Raw genomic sequence first — 21,331 nt, forward strand, 5'->3', positions numbered from 1 at the left:
GTCATCACATAAACCGGAAGTCGGCCATTTTCTGCATTCCATGTGGAGTTTGATGGTTTTTACAGCACTGGTTACTTTTTAATTCTTTTAAATGCATTACTACATGTTCTTATTAAAAATGTCAACAGTGGAGCATTTAATCCTTTTATTTTTTGGGTACTCACTTACACACATGGAACCCCTGGCTCAGTGGGCTTGGCGGAGTGATCCCCTGGTGGAAATGATCCTACCTTTAAAGGCTTACTATTTGAAGAGTACTGGTGACCCATATGGATTACAGTTAAAGGCTCTTATTGGTCCAAGGCTTGGTTCACACTGCTGCAATTTGGGACCGACTTGTGAGACCCTAAGTCACATGACATGTGAAATCCTATGTTAGTCAATGAGAGCTATTTTAATTAGCACTACTGAAGTTGTTCTGACTTTAGAAAAGGTACTTCTACTACTACTTCAAGGTGACTTCTATCTGACTTAGACTTTAATGGAAGTTGCTTCCAAGTTTCATCCTCATCTATATTGATGTGATTTGGATCCAACATTACAGAACGTTACATTCTCATTGGCCACAAGCAAAGTCGCTTCAAAGGTGCATCAATGTAGTACCCATGTCGTATCAAGTCACCAGCAAATTGCCAGGAAGTTGCTTGGCAAAGTCACACTCTAAGTCACACGACTTGCAGGTCACAGTTGTGGGAACTAAGCCTAAGAGTTATGGGAGTCTGGTAAGCAGATTTTAATTTTCAAATTGGTGGTGGAACACTAAAAAGAGGGGAAGTTGGTTGAATATTCCACCGTTGACACTTTTAATAAGAACAAATAGTATTGCACTTACAAGAATAAAAAAGTAACCAGTGCTGTAAACACCATCAAACTCCATATGGAGTGCAGAAAATTGCAGACTTCCCATTTACGTGATGACGTCACAACAAGTGGAGCTATTCTATTTATGAACAACTTCAGTAGTGCTAATTAAGACAGCTCTCATTGACTAAAATGGGATTTCACATGTCATGCGACTTGGGGTCTCACAAGTCGGATCCCAAGTCGTGGCAGTGTGAACCGAGCCTTAGACCAATAAGAGTCAAAAAACGCCTTTAAATGTAATCCATATGGGTCACCAATACTCTTCAAATAGTAATCCTTTAAAGGTAGGATCATTTCCACCAGGGGATCACTTTGCCAAGCCCACCGAGCCAGGGGTTCCATGTGTGCAAGTGAGTACCCAAAAAACAAAAGGATTAAATGCTCCACTGTTGACACTTTTAATAAGAATAAGTAGTATTGCATTTACAAGAATAAAAACGTAACCCGTGCTGTAAAAACCATCAAACTCCACATGGAGTGCAGAAAATGGCCAAATTTCCATTTACGCGATGACGTCACAACAAGTGGAGCTATTCTATTTATCTAGACTTTATTCATCATTTTCGTTTAGTTTGGATTATTTATTTGTCATACTAAATGAATGCAGCACATGGTATATTATGTTTTTTGGCTGTGATAAATATCTCATGGAGTGCTAGCAGCTTTTTTCATTTTTTGATATTCATCACAAGCATGGTTACCTTATTGGACACTTATTATTTGCCTAGCAATGGCCTTTTCAAACTTCACACTTATAGGTGTGTTATTAGCCTGGTCCCTCTGTGCTTTCCCCTGCTGATCCTTGTGTCACTACAGGGACCTGGTGCATAGAACTAGGGTGGAGGGAGGTGCAGATATTGGACAGTCTCAAGGATGCAGCTTTTCATAGAGCGAAGATGGGAGGAACAGGCAGCAGGACAAGTGCCTTCTTTTGCAGGTAGTGCTCAGTGACAGAGTTGCTTTAAACAGAAGTAAAATTAAATTACAAAAATTAATTCTAAACATAAAAAAATAAAATCTAATTTATAGAAAAAGACATTATTCGTTCCCCTCTGGGTTTAAATCAGTAATAAATCCAAAAACACCAAAGTAATGTAGCGCAGTTTACCAGTTCTTAGATTCATCCAGAGTGGAGACACCCTAATACAGGAGGTGTGTTACTGGCTGGATCACCAGGTGAAAACAGAGGAGGAAAAGCCTAAAAAACAAGAAAACTAACGCAGACGCCACATCTAATGATTGGTGAGCTGCAATATATTATATTTTCATTTTTTTTCATTTATGGGTTTAATCTTGTTACATGAATCTCTCTGCAATCATCGGCAGAGCTGGAACAGAAAATCCAAGTGAGGATAAAAGTGTGAAGTGAAAGCAAGGCATCAGAGAGGAGAGCGGGCCAGAGGCTGGGGGGTGGCGGGAGTTCTGGGAGAGGGAAGGCTATTAAAGGTAATTTCTTCTCTGTCTCAAAAGAAGAAGAAGAAAGCTTTTACCGTAATTGTCCAGCTTTTTCACCAGGTATTTATTAGGAAGAAAGCAGTCTTCTCATTACACCTGTGTGACTCACAATAGTTGGTACAACATGATCTGGATATAGGGACCACTTTGAGATTTAGTCCGAGATATTAACAGGAAAGTCAGTCGTGGCTTTTTATCTATATTCCAGATCACTTTCTGACAACAAAAGAAGCTACATTTATGAATATAGACACATGATAGACTGAGCTTCCTCATACCTCTTACAGTAACCCTAACATTAATAGTAAACCCTCCCTGTAACCCCAAAACTAACCCTCTCTATAACCCGAAAAGCAACCTTCTCTGTAACCCCAACACTAACTGTCTCTGTAACCCTAACACTAACCCTCCTTGTAGCCCCAACAATAACCCTCCCTGTGACCCCAATGCTAATCCTCCCTGTAACCCTCATACTAATCCTCCCTATAACCCCAAAACTAATCCTCCCTTGTAACCCCAACACTAATTCTCCCTTGTAACCCCAACACTAACCCTCCCTGTAACCCCAAAAGTCACCTTCCCTGTAACCCCAACATTACCCTCCCTGTAACCCCAACACTCACCTTCCCTGTACCCCAACAATAAATTTACCTTTAACTCCAACACTAGCCCTCCAGTTACCTTCACGTTAACCCTCTCAATAACCCCAACACTACCTTTCCCTGCAACCCCAGCACTACCCCTCCCTGAAACCCCAACACTACCCCTCCCTGTAACCCCAACCCTGACTCTCTACATAACCCCAACACTACCCCTCCCTGTAACCCCAACATTAACTTTCCCCATAACCCTTACACTAACTCTCCCTGTAACCCCAACATTACCCTCCCTGTAACCCCAACACTCACCTTTTCTTTAACCCCAACATTACCCTCCCTGTAACCCCAACACTCACCTGCCCTGTACCCCAGCAATAAGTTTACTTTTAACTCCAACACTAGCCCTCCAGTAACGTTCACGTTAGCCCTCTCAATAACCCCAACACTACCTTTCCCTGCAACCGCAGCACTACTCCTCCCTGTAACCCCAACCCTGACTCTCTACATAACCCCAACACTACCCCTCCCTGTAACCCCAACCCTAACTCTCCACATAACCCCAACACTACCCCTCCCTTTAACCCCAACATTAACTTTCCCCATAACCCTTACACTAACTCTCCCTGTAACCCCAACATTACCCTCCCTGTAACCCCAACACTCACCTTTTCTTTAACCCCAACATTACCCTCCCTGTAACCCCAACACTCACCTTCCCTTTAACCCCAACATTACCCTCCCTGTAACAACACTCACCTTCCCTGTACCCCAACAATACATTTACCTTTAACTCCAACACTACCCTTCCCTGTAACCCAGGGGCCGACTGAACATTTGGAAACTCGGGCACTGTCCGAGGCCCCGGGGTCAGTAGGGCCTCTAGTAACTTTTTCATAGGCATTTTTGAGTTTGGGCAAGGACACAGGGGCCCCATGATCCCCTATTGCCGGGGGCCCCATGAGTTGTCAGTCCGCCCCTGCTGTAACCCCAACATTAACTTTCCCCATAACCCTAACACTAACCCTCCCTGTAACCCTAAGGCCCTGTTTACACTTGCTTCAAAATGTGGCATTTGAACCATGTTTGTAAAGCATTCTGAAAGCCAATCAATGCAGCTATCACTAAATGAAATGGTTACCTTACAGTCCTGTACACATCGTTAGGTTTGAGATGATTGCTTTGCTGTGATTCAGAATATATACCCCATGTTACTTTCTTGGTGCTTTGCCACGTCTCCAAAGCCACCATAGAAGTCTATCACAGAGCTCCCTAACTAGATGTATAGCCATTGAGGGGTGCTTCACTTTGCATTTCATGTATTGGAAAAAATAGAAAAGCACCACATAGGGCATATGACAAGCTTCAATAAAGAATCACAAAAGCATCAAAAACATCACAAAATAAAGAATCACAAAAGCATCAAAATAATGCTTGTTAAAGCGGTAGGAACTTTAAAGAGTGTTACTAACCAATGCAAGTGTAATTGTGTCTCAACACTAAGGCTTGTTTCTCCCAAGTTTCAGTTTGTATTAGAAAAGTGTGAAGAGCAAGCTTTAATTAAATTTTCAGCAAGCATTTGGCAAGCTTCTATCAGCTTTCTCTTAGCCTTTAAAGTGCCATTCAGCTCCTTTTGGAAATGGTATAAGCAGATCTTAATGGGACTGCTGTTTGCCACTTTACACAAGCTGCTAGCAGGCTTCAGTGGGCTTTCATCAAGCTTCAAGTAGTGCTGAGGCCTGCTAGCAGCTTGTGTAAAGTGGTAATAAGCAGTCCCATTAGGATCTGCATTCAACCTCTACAAACTAGAGTTAAACCGTATTTCAAAAGCTTCAAAAAACCTTTCCAAAAGCTCTTCAAATGCTTAGTAAAAGCTTGCTGTTCACATTGCTTTTATACAACCTGAAACCTGTGTGAAACAGACCTCACCCTCCCTACAGGTCTAACACTTATACACTGCTGAAAAAGAATTAAAGGAGCACTATGAAAACACATCAGATCTCAATGGGGACAAATCTCATGCTGGATATCTATACTGATATGGACGGGGTAATGTGTTAAGAACGTAAGGACGCCCCATCGTTTGATGGAAATGAAAATTATCAACCTACAGAGGACTGAATTCAAAGACACCCCAAAGATCAAAGTGAAAAAATGATGCAGCAGGCTAGTCCATTTTGCTGAAATTTCATTGCAGCAACTCAGAATGATACTCAGTAGTTTGTATGGCCCCCACGTCTTGTATGCATGCCTGACAACGTCGGGGCGTACTCCTAATGAGTCGACAGATGGTGTCCTGGGGGATTTCCTCCCAGATCTGGACCAGGGCATCACTGAGCTCCTGGACAGTCTGAGGTGCAGCAGATGGACTGAAACATGATATCCCAGAGGTGTTCTATTGGATTTAGGCCAGGCGAGCGTGGGGGCCATTCAATAGTATCAATTCCTTCATCCTCCAGGAACTGCCTGCATACTCTTGCCACTTGAGGCCGGGCATTGTTGTGCACCAGGAGGAACCCAGGACCCACTGCACCAGCGTAGGGTCTGACAGTGGGTCCAAGGATTTCATCCCGATACCTAATGGCAGTCAGGGTGCCATTGTCTAGTCTGTAGAGATCTGTGTGTCCCTCCATGGATGTACCTCCCCAGACCATCATTGACCCACCACCAAAACGATCATGCTGAATGATGTTAAAGGCAGCACAACGTTCTCCACGGCTTCTCCAGGCCTTTCCACTTCTGTCACATGTGCTCAGGGTGAGCCTGCACTCTTCTGTGAAAAGCACAGGGTGCCAGTGGTGGGCCCTCAGGCCACCCTCATGCAGTCTTTTTCTGATTGGTCAGAGACATTCACACCAGTGGCCTGCTGGAGGTCATTTTGTAGGGCTCTGGCAATGCTCATCCTGTTCCTCTTTGCACAGAGGAGCAGACTGTGCTGAGAGACACATCAAACCTTCTGGCATTGGCACGTATTGATATGCCATCCTGGAGGGGTTGGACTGCCTGTGCAACCTCTGTAGGGTCCAGGTATCGCCTCATGCTTCCAGTAGTGACACTGACCCTATCCAAATGCAAAACTATTAAAAAACAGTCAGAAAATATGAGTAGGGAAAAAATTGTCAGTGGCCTCCACCTGTAAATCCATTCCTGTTTTGGGGGTTGTCTCATTGTTGCCCATCTAGTTGTTAATTTCATTAACACCAAAGCAGCTGAAACTAATTAACAACCCCCTCTGCTACTTAACTGACCAGATTGATATTCCATGAGTTTAATTGATATGATGCTATACTCTGATTAAAAAGTGTTCCTTTCATTTTTTTGAGCAGTGTGTATTTATCGATATTGCTTTGTATCTTTCAGAGGGTTCCTATCCTCGCTGTCTGTTCGGTGTCGGTATTCCTGCTGTTAATGGTTCTCCGGCTCATCAATGAAATAAACTTCCTGAAGTTGCTGTCTTGTTTTGGGCAGACCAGCTCCCAGTGTGCTCCTGTACCGGTTACGTGGCGGCAGCGGCCTCGGACGTACCACGACGGCTACATTAACATTAAGACTCACGAGGTAACAGAGGTTATTTTGCCAATGTGCTTATCTACTCTAAGTCTGGTGAGCTAGAATATGTTTTACATACACTTTGACACACAGAAATTGAATGCCAAAACTGCCCTTCTATGCAGTGGTGTATTTAGGTTTCGTGCTGCCCTAGGAGACACAAAATTGGCTCCCCCATTGACCAACAACACCCCAGTCCCCCCCACCCGAGAGAGCCTTCCATTATCACCGCCAACCATACACTGGCAACCTCCACCGCCACCCCGACAAGAGATAAGACACTCACCTTCATAGCTCCAGACATCCCCGGGAACAAGAGTCGGGCTCTGCATACACCGTCAAGCAGCCCGCAGCCTCTTGCAGATCCCACCTGGTCCCTGTTCTGCATGTATCCCTTCTTCCTTTCCTTCTTTCGGTGGACAGTGATGCCCCTCTGAAAAATGCTGCTGCCCCCCTGAAAAATGCTGCCCTAGGCAAATGCCTTGTTTGCCTTGTGGTAAATACATCCCTGCTTCTATGTGTGGAAGGGTTAGATATTCTGTTGGGTTTTTATTGCTATTTTTGTCCCCCATTGGGGAGATCTTCCTCCACTCCCTGCCCTAGATATACAACAGGAAGTAAATGGAAATCTGAAAGTGAGAGGAATTAAACTTCCTGTAACGCCAACACTAACCCTCTCTGTAACCCCAACACTAACCCTCCCTGCAAGCCCAACACTAACCCTCCCTGTAACCCCAACACTAACCCTTCCTGGAACCCCAACATTAACCCTCTCTGCAACCCTAACTCTCCCTGTAACCCCAACACTAACCCTCACTGTAACTCCAACACTAACTCTTTCTGTACCTCAACACTAACCCTTCCTGGAACCCCAACATTAACCCTCTCTGTAACCCTATCTCTCCCTGTAACCCCAACGCTAACCCTCCCAATATCCCCAACACTAACCCTTCCTGTAACCCCAACTCTGACCCTCTCTGTAACCCTTACACTAACCTTCCCTCTAACCCTAAAACTAGCCCTCCCTGTAACCCCAATACTAACCCTCCCTGTAACCCTCACATTAGCCTTTCCTGTAACCTTAACACTAACCCCTCTGTAACCCCAACAATACCCCTCCCTGGATACGGATAGCATGTATCCCAGGTACCCTTTTTTAACAGGAAACTGTCATATACCTGGCTGAGAGTTAGCCGTTCTTTCTGTCCATTGATGGTGGTACCAGCACAGTTAATGAAGGGATAATTCCTTAAAGTGTATCTGTTACGTTTTTATGAGTTCATTGGAAGAAATAACCAGCACACCATTCATATTCCTCAAAAAGGTATTGAGGTCGAAATGCGAAAGTGGTCACATAAAATAGATAAGAAGGGACATATAATCCTCCAACACTTCAGGACCACAAGGGACCCTTGTCAGAGCAAAGCCTGTTACCTTGAACAAGGGGATGCGTATGGCCCCTCAAACATTGGTTGATCATATGTCCCTTCTTAACTTTTTCATGTGACCACTTTTGCATTTTGACCTCAATAATTTTTGAGGAACATGAATGGTGTGCTGGTCATTTCTTCTGATTCATTCCTAAAAAACTTAACAGATACACTTTAAGGAACTATCCCTTCACTAACTGTGCTGGTACCACCATCACTGGACAGAAAGAACGGCTAATTTTCAGCCAGGTATACAACAGAGTTTCCTGTTAAGGAAAAGTTGCATATGTCTATGTTCCCTTCTATTTGTTCCAAGATCATTTTCTTGTGACATTTCTGCTCATGTACAAGGTTCCTCTTACCTTTGCTGGGTGTTCAGATTCTGTAATGTCTGCTAATGGTAATGAGAAGGTTGTACGTCATTTGGCGTTATGTTATTGCCATCCTGCAGTGCTGGCAGAGAAGACTGGTGTAATATTTCTGCCAGGCTCATATACTGTGATGGGCACCATCACCAATCTCCTAGAAAACAACAATCTGTCATCTGGCTGTGAACCACCAGCTCATCGCTGGCACATATGTGTGATTATTAGGTCACCGTGCCATAGAAAAGCTGCACATGGATGTCTTCTGTGTATACATACTTAACCCCCTCCTGCCTGTAATCTGTATGTTAATGTTCCTCAGCACAGTGCCTCATACAATCATTCACCCAGGACTCAAAATTTCAAGTCCTGAGCTACTAGCCAGGCCTTCAGAGCCCCACCTAACCCCTACCCTGCCTACCCCTAATTTTGCCCCTAAACACATCCTCGTAAATTATCTGAAATGACAGATGATGAAATGATGTAGAATTTAAACAGACGTTACAAAAATAAATATTAACTACAACTTTAGCAATATTAACATCAAGCAATGTAAACATCTCCATCCCATGTCCTCCTTCTCCAGTCCCATCCCCTCCATTCCACATCCTCCTCCAGTCCCCCAATGACAGACCCCACCCACCAATTACTTCCCCCCTCTCCCAACTTACAGAACTCCACCTCCAATTACTGCCTCCTACCCCCACTGAGAGAACCCCAAGTACAGTACCACCCCCACTGATGGACCCCCCCACCCCTCACTTAATGCCTCTTTCCCGCACTGACAGACCCCCGTCCCCCCAATTTTTCACCCCCTCCCCCCACTGACAGACCCCCGTCCCCCACTTACTGCCCCCAACCCTCCAATTTTCCACCCCCTCCTGCCACTGACAGACCCCCACCCCCCACTTATTGCCCCCTCCCCCACTGACAGATGCCTACTCCCATTTACCACCCCTTCCCCCACTGACAGACCCCCAACTACCTCCCCTTCCCCCCACTGACAGACCTCCACCCCCCTATTTCTGCCCCCTCCCTCCACTGACAGACCTCCATTCCATTTCTTCTCCCTTGTAAGTTAATTAGTGCTTTCAGTATTACAAGTAGTTCATGCAAAGGTGTCTGGCAATTGGGTTAAGTCCATGCAGCCCTTGGCTTCTGCTCTCTTCATGCAGAATGGCGATAAATTCCTCTATCCCCCTCATCCATGTGTCCCCTAGGATCGGCACTGTGAATTGAGAGGACAGACATCACTGTCCCTCCTCGGTTCTCACAGTGCCTGAGAAATAGGTGAAGGATTTTTATTGGTAACTTATTCATACATTAACCTAGCTTTTTTCAACCAGTGTGCTGTGGCTTCCGTGGGTTCTTTTTGGGTTTCCTAGTGTGCCTCAATCACGGGACTGGCATGATGACTTGCCATGGTGTGGATGGGCCATCTGTAAGCACCATGAAAACCAATGGCACTCCAGGGCCAGGACACACCACGTCATTTGTTGCTATGGTGTTGGAGCTGGCCTGCCTGCACCATGGCAATACATGACACTTATCCAGAGCAGGCAGGATGCAGGGCCTTCCCCAGCATTTAGGAGAGGATGGAAGTCTGCGTCTTTCAGATCTTCTTATCTCCTGCTCTTTGCTGCTCTGCTGGAGTCCAAAGGTATGGTTCCGATTGGAAGAGGGGGCTATGAAATTAGGGGGCTCTGTGAAGGGGGCAGACTGTGTGATTGGGAGACTTTGTGATGGGGAACTGTGTGATTGGAGGACTCTTATATAGGGGGACTCTGTGATTGGGAGCTTGGTGATGGAGGGCTCTGGTGCAATGAAAGGACTCTGATGTGCTGGGTTGACTCTCTCATGGGGGTTCTCTGATCAGGTCTTTCATGTATAAGGGGGGTCTATAGTAATATGGGGGCTTTGTTGTGATGGGGGGCTTATGACATGATGGGTGGCCTCTAATGTGATATGAGGTGGGGGGGGGGGCTTTGACATGAAGTGAAGGCCTCTGACATGAAGGGGGCTTCTGATAGGAAACTAATTTCATCAAGGGATTGCATTGACCCAGGCTCAGGTTTCCCATTGATAAGTAACAATACGTTTTTACAATTTTTTTTTTTTACGTTTTAGACTGGGGTTCCTCAAGATTTTGCATGTTTTTAAAGGGTGTCCAGAGTGGAAAAAGGTTGAGAAACACTGCAACCCATAAGCTTTCCTTATGAATCATATACTCTGCGTTCCCCAATATAAGCTGTTCCAAAGGTTACATGAATGGATCATATCAAGAATCGTGGTATATTTCTTTTGGTAGAACATTTGGTTGTAATATCTTTTTACCTTCCCTACATTTTATTCCTTCTTGGGTGTTCCTCCATTTTCCTGTTTTGTGTTATCTTTTCTTTTCTTTTCCTTGTATGTAAGCATAGTGCAAAGTTGCAAAATCTCTCAATATAAATCTAATTAGAAGGAAAGAAAGAAATACTTTTCTTAAAGGATACAGTTTAACATATGACAATAAAAGTTTAAGTTGGCCATAGATGGGTAGAATTTACAACAAAATTTCTTAGTAAAAGAATGTTCTAAGAAAGTTTTTTCTTTTTAATCATTACTGGGTTGAATCGATCTTCCTTTTCAACTGCAGTCATGTGAAAATTTGAAAACGCCTGATGGAAATTTTTTTGAGCAAATTAATTTCTAACAGTGGTATTTGTTCTGTAAAGTCTATTCATTCCAAAATCAAATGTTAAAAGCAAATTAAATATTTCTAACCACATGCAAATTCTTGTATTGAGAATTCTTGTACAAATTTTCTGAAGACTTTTTCCTAAGAATTTTTGTTCAAAATTCTTTCCACCTATGGCCATCTTTAACACAGATGAAGGCTACCCGGACTAGTTTTACTTTATTTTCTTTTTTAATTATTTAAAAGCTTGGTTCAAAGGATGACTTTCAATAGATCACAGCAAAATAGCTGCTCTTCTACGCATGAAACCTTGACCTAGAATCAGGTTGTCTTTGAATAATTTATCCTATTGGGTTCCCAATGAACATGCGGGAAGAGTCAGGCTACCTCCGTCTGCCCTGCAGCCCAAAGGTGAGTGGCGCTACTCGCTGGCCTCCAGCTCAGCAAAGGCCAACCTAGGCTCTGTGGCACAGCAGTATCTTCATCTTTAGGGGGGATTCTGACTTAGAGGCGTTCAGTCATAATCCCACAGATAGTATCTTTGCTCCGTTGGCTCCTCAGCCAAGCACATACACCAAATGTCTGAACCTGTGGTTCCTCTCGTACTGAGCAGGATTACAATTGTGACAACACATACTGTACATCATCAGTAGGGTAAAACTAACCTGTCTCACAATGGTCTAATCTCAGCTCACATTCCCTATTAGTGGGTGAAAGGAGGCCTTGACTAGTATGGATGAAGGCCCACGGACTGAATGAAGGAAATGTGTGTGTGTGTATGGTTAACTTTGATTGGTTCTGCAATTGGATAGTATTGTGTATCCAACAGAGCTGCTTAAGGCTGAAGTTTAGGGATGATGTTAATTGCATAGTTACATTTGTCCTGCTTAGACCACTGTACTGTAAGTATACATGTTATGCTTCATCAATTCCTGTGGATGTTACAAATCACTGTAGTATTTGCCACTACTACAGTGAAAGCAGCACCAGTGCTTAGTGGATGTGATTCTCCATAGCAATCATACAGGGTCGCCCATTCCACTATTCAGGAATATTTTTTTTTTCAATAAATACAAGGCTTTCTTTGATTGGATGAGGTGGTGAGGTTGGGTGGTCTCACGATCTCCATTTCATCCATTCGGAAGACACCTTGTGTTCATTGAAAAAGTACCCCCTGTGGTTACTGTACAAAAGAGAAGCCACTAGGCACTGAACCCAGAAGACTGCTGCTATCACAAAAGAGAAGCCACTAGGCACTGAACCCAGAAGACTGCCGCTATCACTATAGTGGCACCAACTACTATAATGATTTGCAGCATCCAGAGGAATTGGTCAGGTGTTACACATACATTCTTACATTGGACCAAACTACGCTATAAACATCATGCCTAAACTTCAACTTGAACAGTTTTTCCAAAGTTTATTGTTTTCATCTATTTGGATTTTTTCTTAATTTTGTGCCTGCCATTAGCAGTGTGTATGCTCTTGTGGTGATATTATGAGGATCAAAATTAGATGTAGCCTTGTGGGAAATATAATGAGGCTAATGCTGTGTTTGTTATGCTACCAGTAGGTCAGAGTGTATTGTGAAGCAGAGATCCCGACCTTTCTGGACTTGTGGAATGCAGATTGCATTGTCTTTGAGTCTGCATCTATAGCTGCCCATACGCAGATCGAACTTTGGCCGATTGCTGCTGAATCATATAAAATTCCTTCCTTGGGTAGTCTTGTCAGTACCACCCAGGTCAACATAATTCTGTTTTGGTCAGTTACTTTGTTCAAAGTAGACCGCTAGAAAATTTGTGGCCAAACAGAGTCTACATTCAATCAGACACAGTTACATTTGGGGTATTCTGATAGCCGTTGGTGTTGGCTATCAGAATACAACAGGCCGCATTGCAGATACTTTTATCTGTGTTATTTATAATGGATGGGGGGAAGTGAGCAACTTCTTGTGCGGGGCTGAACTAGAGAAATCTTGACGTGTATGGCCAACCTATGTTCAGTAAGTAGATGCTGTCCCTGGATGATGCCTGAACATCGATGGTGCAGTCTTTCTGGAGAGCAAAGCAGTGTTGGGTAGGTGCAATATGGTGCTGTGGCAGTAAACACACAGAGGCCTCTAATGCAGTAACTAATGTATTGAAGAACTTGTAAACAGTGCAATAGCTCGGCGGGGAAGTCACCTGACCAGGAACTTACAAATGGAGCAAAGGGTCAGCAGTAGTAGGCAGCACCTGCCAAGGGGGTTGAGTGTGGCCTAGCCATTCCAACCCAAAAAGGGAACTTTCTGATAATGAAGGTGTAGGCCCTGAGCTTTCCCTACTTCTCCAGAACTTCTCCCTGATGCTAGCGCTGTCCCTGACAGATGGGTATCCCTACAATAGCCACTTCGCAATTGCAAAACCTTCGGGGCAGGGAGTTAAAAAGACTCTGGGAGATGGCTGCCAGGGTCGCCTAAATGCAGCATAACCAACTGGAACATTGCACCATGGAACCAATAGAATCATAGAGAAACCCAGCTTCCCTTGACTTCCTTTCCAGTTGTATTGCCACTCCAGATGAGCGCCATCTACAGTGGAGAAAATAGACTGCACATACCTATAATTATTATAATACAGTATTTATATAGCGCCAAAGGGTTTGCTCAGCGCTGTACAGTAGCAAGGGGGACAGAACATGAGACAAGACAGTAACAATACACTACACGAGGGGTTTGGGGCCCCTGCTCTTTCGAGCTTACAATCTAGGAGGGAGGGGAAGGTGATACAGGAGGAGATGGCTGTGGGGGATGGAGTGGTGGGAGGAGTGGAGGAGGTTAGTTGTTAGGTGAGGTCGGGTGTTAGGTGAGGTTGGGGTAGGCTTCCCTGAAGAGGAGAGTTTTCAGGGTGCGCCTGAAGGTAAGGAGGGTAGGTGACAGTCTGATGGATTGGGGTAGGGAGTTCCAGAGGACGGGGAAGTCCTAGATAAGTCCTGCAATCGGCGTGGGAGGAGGAGACCAGGGAGCTAGAGAGTAGGAGGTCCTGAGAGGAGCGGAGGGCACGGGTAGGGTAGTATTTGGGTATCAGGTCGGTTATGTAGTTTGGGGCGGCATTGTGAATAACTTTGTAGGTGAGAGTTAGCAGTCTGAATTTGATGCGTTGGGCAATCGGGAGCCAATGAAGGGATTGGCAGAGGGGGGAGGCAGATGTGGAGCGGTTGGTGAGGTGGATGAGTCTAGCCGCTGAGTTTAGGATCGACTGGAGTGGGGATAGCGTTCGTTTGGGTAGGCCAGTGAGAAGGGAATTGCAATAGTCCAGGCGTGAGATGTTGTGAGACCTAGTGTGAGATGTACGAAATACATGACACTTACAAATGATTAATTATGCATGCACTTGCCATGAAACTTTTATCCATTGCAAGATTCACTTTACAAAAATTATTAGGAGATATATGCCATTGCTGAGTTCTCCTGAAAATGCTAGCTGCTTGGCTGACCCATTGCCACTAGGTCATCGTTAAGCCATTACAGTTAGTCAGTCTCCACTGTAAGTCAGGGGTTATCTAAAGTCAAATTCAAATTTAAATAAGCTTTATTGGCAGGACCAAATATTATTTAGCATTGTAAAAGCAATTGAGGAGTTTTTATGGATTGGATGGGAAGGGGGGAAGGTGGAAGGAATAAATCCTAGGACATTATAATGGGTAATGGGTAACATAAAGGGAACCAGAGGTGAGCCCAGTTTAACAGATAATATAAAGATGATGGGGTGAGTCCACGCAGAACTTCTGCATAAGTCACATAAGAAAAAGTCTCATCATGCTCTTTTCTCTGTAGAGTCTCCTTGGAGTAATAATTACTCAGCAGGCAAAACCTTATTCTTGCAATAATTACAGTGAGAGATGGCGACAGGGATGGTGACTTGCGCTGGTTGGCCATATTCCGTCAGAATACCAATGTATCTTCTGTTTCAGATGTCTCCCCTTCCGGGATGAGCCCGTGCTGCATGTTTTGCCCATTGGATTGCATTATCTCCGCAGAATGCCAATTCATATCTCTTTGTGTGGCTCGCTCCTCTCACATACGGGATTTTAATAACCGTCACGCTGTGCTATGAATTTATAAGCAGCTCTGGAAGGGAGACCGAGCAGCACGACTTCTTTCTTTCATTACGAGTCTTTTGAGAAACAGAATGGGCTCATATTTGGTGCAGATAGTTTGACAGATTAGCAATCTCCTTCCAAGGAAACGAACAATTGTTTTGTCTACGTGTTCCTAAAGTAAGTGGTTTTGGAGAGTGAGAGATGGAAGTAGTAATTATCAAATACAGAGGGCGAGTGGTGGGCTTTTGGGAAGAGGAACCCAGCTGTTTGTAAATGTTTTACAAGTTATCACTCGTCTACAAGCAGAAGATCATGTAACTGTTGTGGGACCCAGTATAGTGAACACAGAGGGCCCATGGGGAGTTACATGACTGTAAGGTTCCCAGAGTCTTCTCGTATCATGGATGTACATATCCTGGGGCATGATGGGGCATCTGAAAAATTACTGTTGATGCCTGACTTTTCTAAGCCTTCCATGTTGTCACCAAAGTGGTCCTAGGATTTATAAAGTGTGTATTAGTACTCTATAGACATCAGTCTTTTGGTAGAGCAACAAACGTTGGAGCGTTACCAGACTAATGTAAGCGTCACAATGATGAATTCTAGTGATAATGAAAGATCTATATAGAAGAATCGGAGCCACCTTCATCCTGTTGGTGATCCCTCTAGTGATACCTGGAGATCTATGTAGAGGAATTAAGAAATCCTTCCTTATGCTGGAGATCCCTCTAGTGATATAAAGATCTATATACAGGAAACAGGACCACCTTCCTCCTGCTGGTGATCCCTCTAGTGATACCTGAGATCTATATAGAGGAATTAAGAAATCCTTCCTTATGCTGGGGATCTATATAGAGGAATCAGGACCACCTTCCTCCTGCTGGTGATCCCTCTAGTGATACCTGGAGATCTATATAGAGGAATCAGGACCACCTTCCTCCTGCTGGTGATCCCTCTAGTGATACCTGGAGGTCTATATAGAGGAATTAAGACCTCCTTCCTTATGCCGCGGATCCCTCTAGTGATAACTAAAGATCTATATAGAGGAATCAGGACCACCCACCTCCTGCTGGTGATCCTTCTAGTGATAACTAAAATCTATGTAGAGGAACCAGGACCACGTTCCTCCTGCTGGTGATCCCTCTAGTGATAACTTTAGATCTATATAGAGGAATCAGGATCTCCTTCCTCCTGCTGGTGATCCCTAGAGTGATACCTGGAGATCTTTATAGAGGAATTAAGAAATCCTTCCTTATGCTGGGGATCCCTCTAGTGATAACTAAAGATCTATATAGAGGAATCAGGACCTCTTTCCTTATGCTGGGGATCCCTCTAGTGATACCTGGAGATTTATATAGAGGAATTAAGACCTCTTTCCTTATGCTGGGGATCCCTCTAGTGATAACTAAAGATCTATATAGAGTAATATTCAAAACGTTTTGAAAACGTGCTTTCACACGAAACGCGTCAGTGGGGAGCCTGCCGCGCTGACTTCATTCCGCCGAGGCCACGTGTTCAGGCCGGTGGCCATCTTTGGAAATCGGATTGCTATGTTTTTTTTACATATGCTGAACTGCTATAGATTGGCTATGACACTGGAAATACTGCTGTTACCATTACTATGACAGGTGCCCCATCAGTGCTGCAGACATGAGATTGGTTATGCCACCATATTGATTTTTCAAGAGTCATCGCTGACATACATGTCTGTTATTTGATATTTGGCTATCACTCATGTTATTGTTTTTAAATACTGCAGCGGGCATTTGATCTATTTTGGTCACCATGCTGCCAACTTAGATCACTGAGCAGTTTTTGTCACTGAGCTATCTTTTGAAATTTGATCCATTTTACTGAACTATTTATTGTAGTTAAGCTGCGATTTTTATAATAAAATACTACACCATCCAAGCACTTTTGTGAGCCATCTAAGGTGGATGTTGGTCGCTTTGGTTGATCCGGGTGAGAGTATTTAGAAGGAGCTGTCCACGCATGCTGAGAAGGTCCAAGCTGTGAGGTCTGGAGTGTCTTCCCTGTGTGCAGTGTGCCATTGGAGTCTTTGGAGCTGCCTACCCCCACCAGTGCCCTGATGACCACTAGTACCAGTCTGGATATTTAATTTTTTTTTAATTTCAGGTACTTTTATAGCACCGTCAATTTATGCAGCACTTTACATATACTGTATATATTGTACATTCACATCAGTCCCTAACCCTCAAGGGGTGTACAATCTAAGGTCCCTAACTCACATTTATACATACACATACTAAGGATAATTTAGACAGGAGCCAATGAACCTACCAGCATGTCTTTGGAGTGTGGGAGGAAACTGGAGTACCCGGAGGAAACCCACCCAGGCACAGGGAGAACATGCAAACTCCAGGTGGGTGGTGCCATGGTTGGGATTTGAACCGACGACCCTAGTACTGCCAGGCAGAAGTGCTAACCATTTAGCTACTGTGCTGCCCATACTGCCTCTGCTGCTGTATAATTAATATACATGCACAATAAATTTGCACCTTCGGTTTAGTGCAAGTACATTTATTCCCTATCACGGAAGTCACAAGCCCCATCATCTGTTGAATCACTTCTATGGATTAAATATTACCATTATTATTATTATTGCCATTTTACTGTAGCACCACTCAGTTTATCACAAACCTAATTTTGTATTAATTTTCCATTCACTGAAACTCTCGTCAGCAATTGGCGACACTTCTTATCACATTATTCAGCACCTTACAGGCGCATATATTTATCACTTTGTCACTTTATTTATTATACTTCCTAGCGCTGCATTTTGATTACATGTTGTTTTGAGGATCAAGGGTTTTTATCTTTATGCAAGCTGCTGACACACACAGAGCGCTGGCTTTTATTCTATTTTTAGAGTGCCCCATCATTGGTGTCAGTGGGAGGAATAGTGCCCCATCATTGGTTTCAGTGGGAGGAATAGTGCCCCATCATTGGTATCAGTGAGAGGAATAGTGCCCCATCATTGGTTTCAGTGGGAGGAATAGTGTTCAATCATTGCTTTCAGTGGGAGGAATAGTGTACCCTCATTGGTTTCAGTGGGAGGAATAGTGACCCATCATTGGTTTCAGTGGGAGGAATAGTGCCTCATCATTGGTTTCAGTAGGAGGAATAGTGACCCATCATTGGTTTCAGTGGGAGGAATATTGCCCCATCATTGGTTTCAGTGGGAGGAATAGTGCCCCATCATTGGTATCAGTGAGAGGAATAGTGCCCCATCATTGGTTTCAGTGGGAGGAATAGTGTTCAATCATTGCTTTCAGTGGGAGGAATAGTGTACCCTCATTGGTTTCAGTGGGAGGAATAGTGACCCATCATTGGTTTCAGTGGGAGGAATAGTGCCTCATCATTGGTTTCAGTAGGAGGAATAGTGACCCATCATTGGTTTCAGTGGGTGAAATAGTGTCCCATCATTGGAGTCAGTGGGAGGAATAGTGCCCCATCATTGGAGTCAGTGGGAGGAATAGTGCCCCATCATTGGTTTCAATGGGAGAAATAGCGACCCATCATTGGTTTCAGTGGGTTTCAGTGGGAGGAATAGTGACCCATCATTGGTTTCAGTGGGAGGAATAGTGACCCATCATTGGTTTCAGTGGGAGGAATAGTGCCCCATCATTGGTTTCAGTGGGAGAAATAGTGCCCCATCATTGGTGTCAAAGGAAGGAATAGTGCCCCATCATTGGTGTCAAAGGAAGGAATAGTGCTTTGTATCAGTGGAAGGAAACCCATGTCAATATGGAGCAAAATCTCTGAGGAATGTTTCCAATACCTTGTATCTATGTCATGAAGAATTAGGGCAGTTCTGAAGGCAAAAGGGGGTCCAACCCAGTACTAGCAAGATGTACCTAATAAAGTGGCCGGTGAATGTAGATCTATATAGGGGACTCAGAACTTTCTTCCTCCTGCTGGAGATCCCCCTAGTGCAGGGTCTCCAAACTGTGGCTCGCAGGCTGGATGTGGCCCTTTGCTTGCTTTTAGCCGGCCCTTGGGGCACTTTTCTTTCCACTGATGCAAAGCACTATGCCTTCCATTGACACCAATGATGGGGCGCTATTCTTCCCTCCTATGCCAATGATGGGACGCTATTTCTCCCACTGAAACGAATGATGGGGCACTATTCCTTCCACTGACACAAACGATTGGGCGCTATTCCTCCCACTGACACCAAAGATGGGCACTGTTCTTCCCACTGACCCAAACCATGGGGCACTGTTCCTCCCATTGACCCCAAAGATGGGCACTGTTCCTCCCACTGACACCAGCGATAGGGCACTGTTCCTCCCACTGACACCAGCGATAGGGCACTGTTCCTCCCACTGACACCAGTGACGTGGCACTGTTCCTCCCACTGACACCAGAAATGGGGAAATAATTATTCCACTGACAGCAACGATGGGGCACTGTTCCTCCCACTGACCACTAAGCTTTGGGTATTGTTTACTCCCACTAATGCCAGGTCATTTTCTACTCCCACTAGCCACAATTTGGCCCCCATAAAGTTTGAAGGGCAGTAAACTGGCCCTTTGTTTCAAAAGTTTGGAACCCCTGCTCTAGTGATATAAAGATCTATATAGAGGAAGCAGAACCTCCTTCCTCCTGCTGGTGATCCCTCCAATGATACACCATAGAATTCTAGGTGCGTTTCCCCCGCCAGGCCACACACAGTGTTCATTCTGCAATCATCTGAGCTGAATGAGCATGGCAAATACTTTTCCTCTGTAGCTCTGGATAAGTGTTTCTGAGTTATAAATCAGGAGCAAGCATGCCGCAAATAAGAATCAGAGAAAAGTCAGGAATTCTTCTATCGGTACTTCTTCCTGCTCAGTGACAAAGCATTGAAGTCAAAGCATCGTTATGGTGGCCTCCATACAGTATTGCTGTCATGAATTTAAAGGTTGCCTTTAAAGGGGCATGCTTCTGGAAATGATGTTTCGGTTATAGATGGAGTGTAGTGATTGGAGTCACCTGCTGGCTTCAATGGCCTCCCATTGCTTTATCCAGGATAACGTTTTATAAAAATCAAAAGACAGAAAATGGCACTTCCTTCAGATATCTACTGCAGGTCTGCAGGGCTGGGAGCTCAGGCCCACCTCTAGGGTTCCTGCAAGACCAAGCTAGGTAACTTTTCTCTCCAGCAAGAAATCGGACACAGCTGCTTCTGAAGCCATATTGTATGCTGGACATTTGCACCAACATTTACATGTGCATTACAGGCAATGTGCAGGGACATTGGCAACCGGCTGCTGCTCCTGGACCTCATGACAATATCAACAATGCACCTTATGACCATGGGTTGTCATTCATGAACGACCGACTACCCAAGGTCACACTGCGCATGCACTGCCGGCGCCTCCATAAGTCATTCACACTAGAGTTTCTAGAGTTTGAGGAGCGGTAAAACCCTACAGCTGAGCCATGCTTTTATTGCCCCCTCTCCACACTTCCCCTTTAGGGCTTATGTACACTGCAGTTGGTAAACTCACGTTTAGGAGCTGTTCAGAGTTTTTTTTTTCAGCAGCCCCTGAACTCTCCCTAATGTTTTCCTATGTGTCCATGTACACATCTTCGTTTACAGTCATTTACAGGCATTTGAGTTTACAGTTGTTTTTTTAAATGCAGAAAACTTGCATTCAGCAGTCGGTTTTATCAGCGTTTCAAGTGCAAAACGCTTGTAAACGCTGCAAATCGTGTCTATAGGCGTTTGACAATTTTTTTTGTTCCAGTTCCCGATGCTGTCCAGAGCCTTTTTTCATCATGAAAAATGCATGCAAAGCGTTTTCAAGGTACTCAGATGGACAAAACATTGAACACAGGATTTTCCTACCAAGCTGGTCACACATTGTAATGACCAATTCACACCTCAGACCTCTCCCATCCTTGGAAACAAAATTTATGTTAATGACCATTCACACCTCAAATTCCTCATGAAGACCCCCTGCCAGGTGGCCTTAATGACTCCCTCCATCAGACACATTTCTCACCCTTGGAAACAAAAGAAATGTTAATGAGCAACTCACACCTAAGCTAATCTCAACACTTACTGCTGTCTCTGCTTTTACTCTCTGTATTTCTCTGAAACAGAGTTAATAATTTATAGTTAATAATTTACCACTTTTCAGTGCATTCTGGGCATTTGGGAGGTTCTCCTGTGCTTATCTTTAAAAAACGCTTCTAAACGCAAACGCGAATAAACGCATTATGCAAACACGGCTAAATAGGTGTTTTTTAAGCTACGTATTCCAGCAGTCAGTTTCCATAGTTCAGAAGTGTCCCGTG

The 21,331-nt window shown here is 44.3% G+C and overlaps 1 protein-coding gene across 1 annotated transcript in view; it reads left to right on the plus strand.

Annotated features, from left to right (window-relative positions):
• ST6GALNAC3 (ST6 N-acetylgalactosaminide alpha-2,6-sialyltransferase 3) overlaps positions 1-21,331 on the plus strand; it is a 518,012-nt gene that overhangs the window by 168,946 nt on the left and 327,735 nt on the right. The window contains exon 2 of the mRNA XM_089692183.1: positions 6,276-6,473. Coding sequence (XP_089548309.1) covers positions 6,276-6,473 — 198 coding nt within the window. The remainder of the gene's footprint in view (positions 1-6,275; positions 6,474-21,331) is intronic.

This window comes from Staurois parvus, unplaced genomic scaffold, assembly GCF_062004578.1.
Source record: "Staurois parvus isolate SC_StPar_1 unplaced genomic scaffold, SC_StPar_1.0 ptg000578l, whole genome shotgun sequence".
Classification (NCBI taxonomy): domain Eukaryota; kingdom Metazoa; phylum Chordata; class Amphibia; order Anura; family Ranidae; genus Staurois; species Staurois parvus.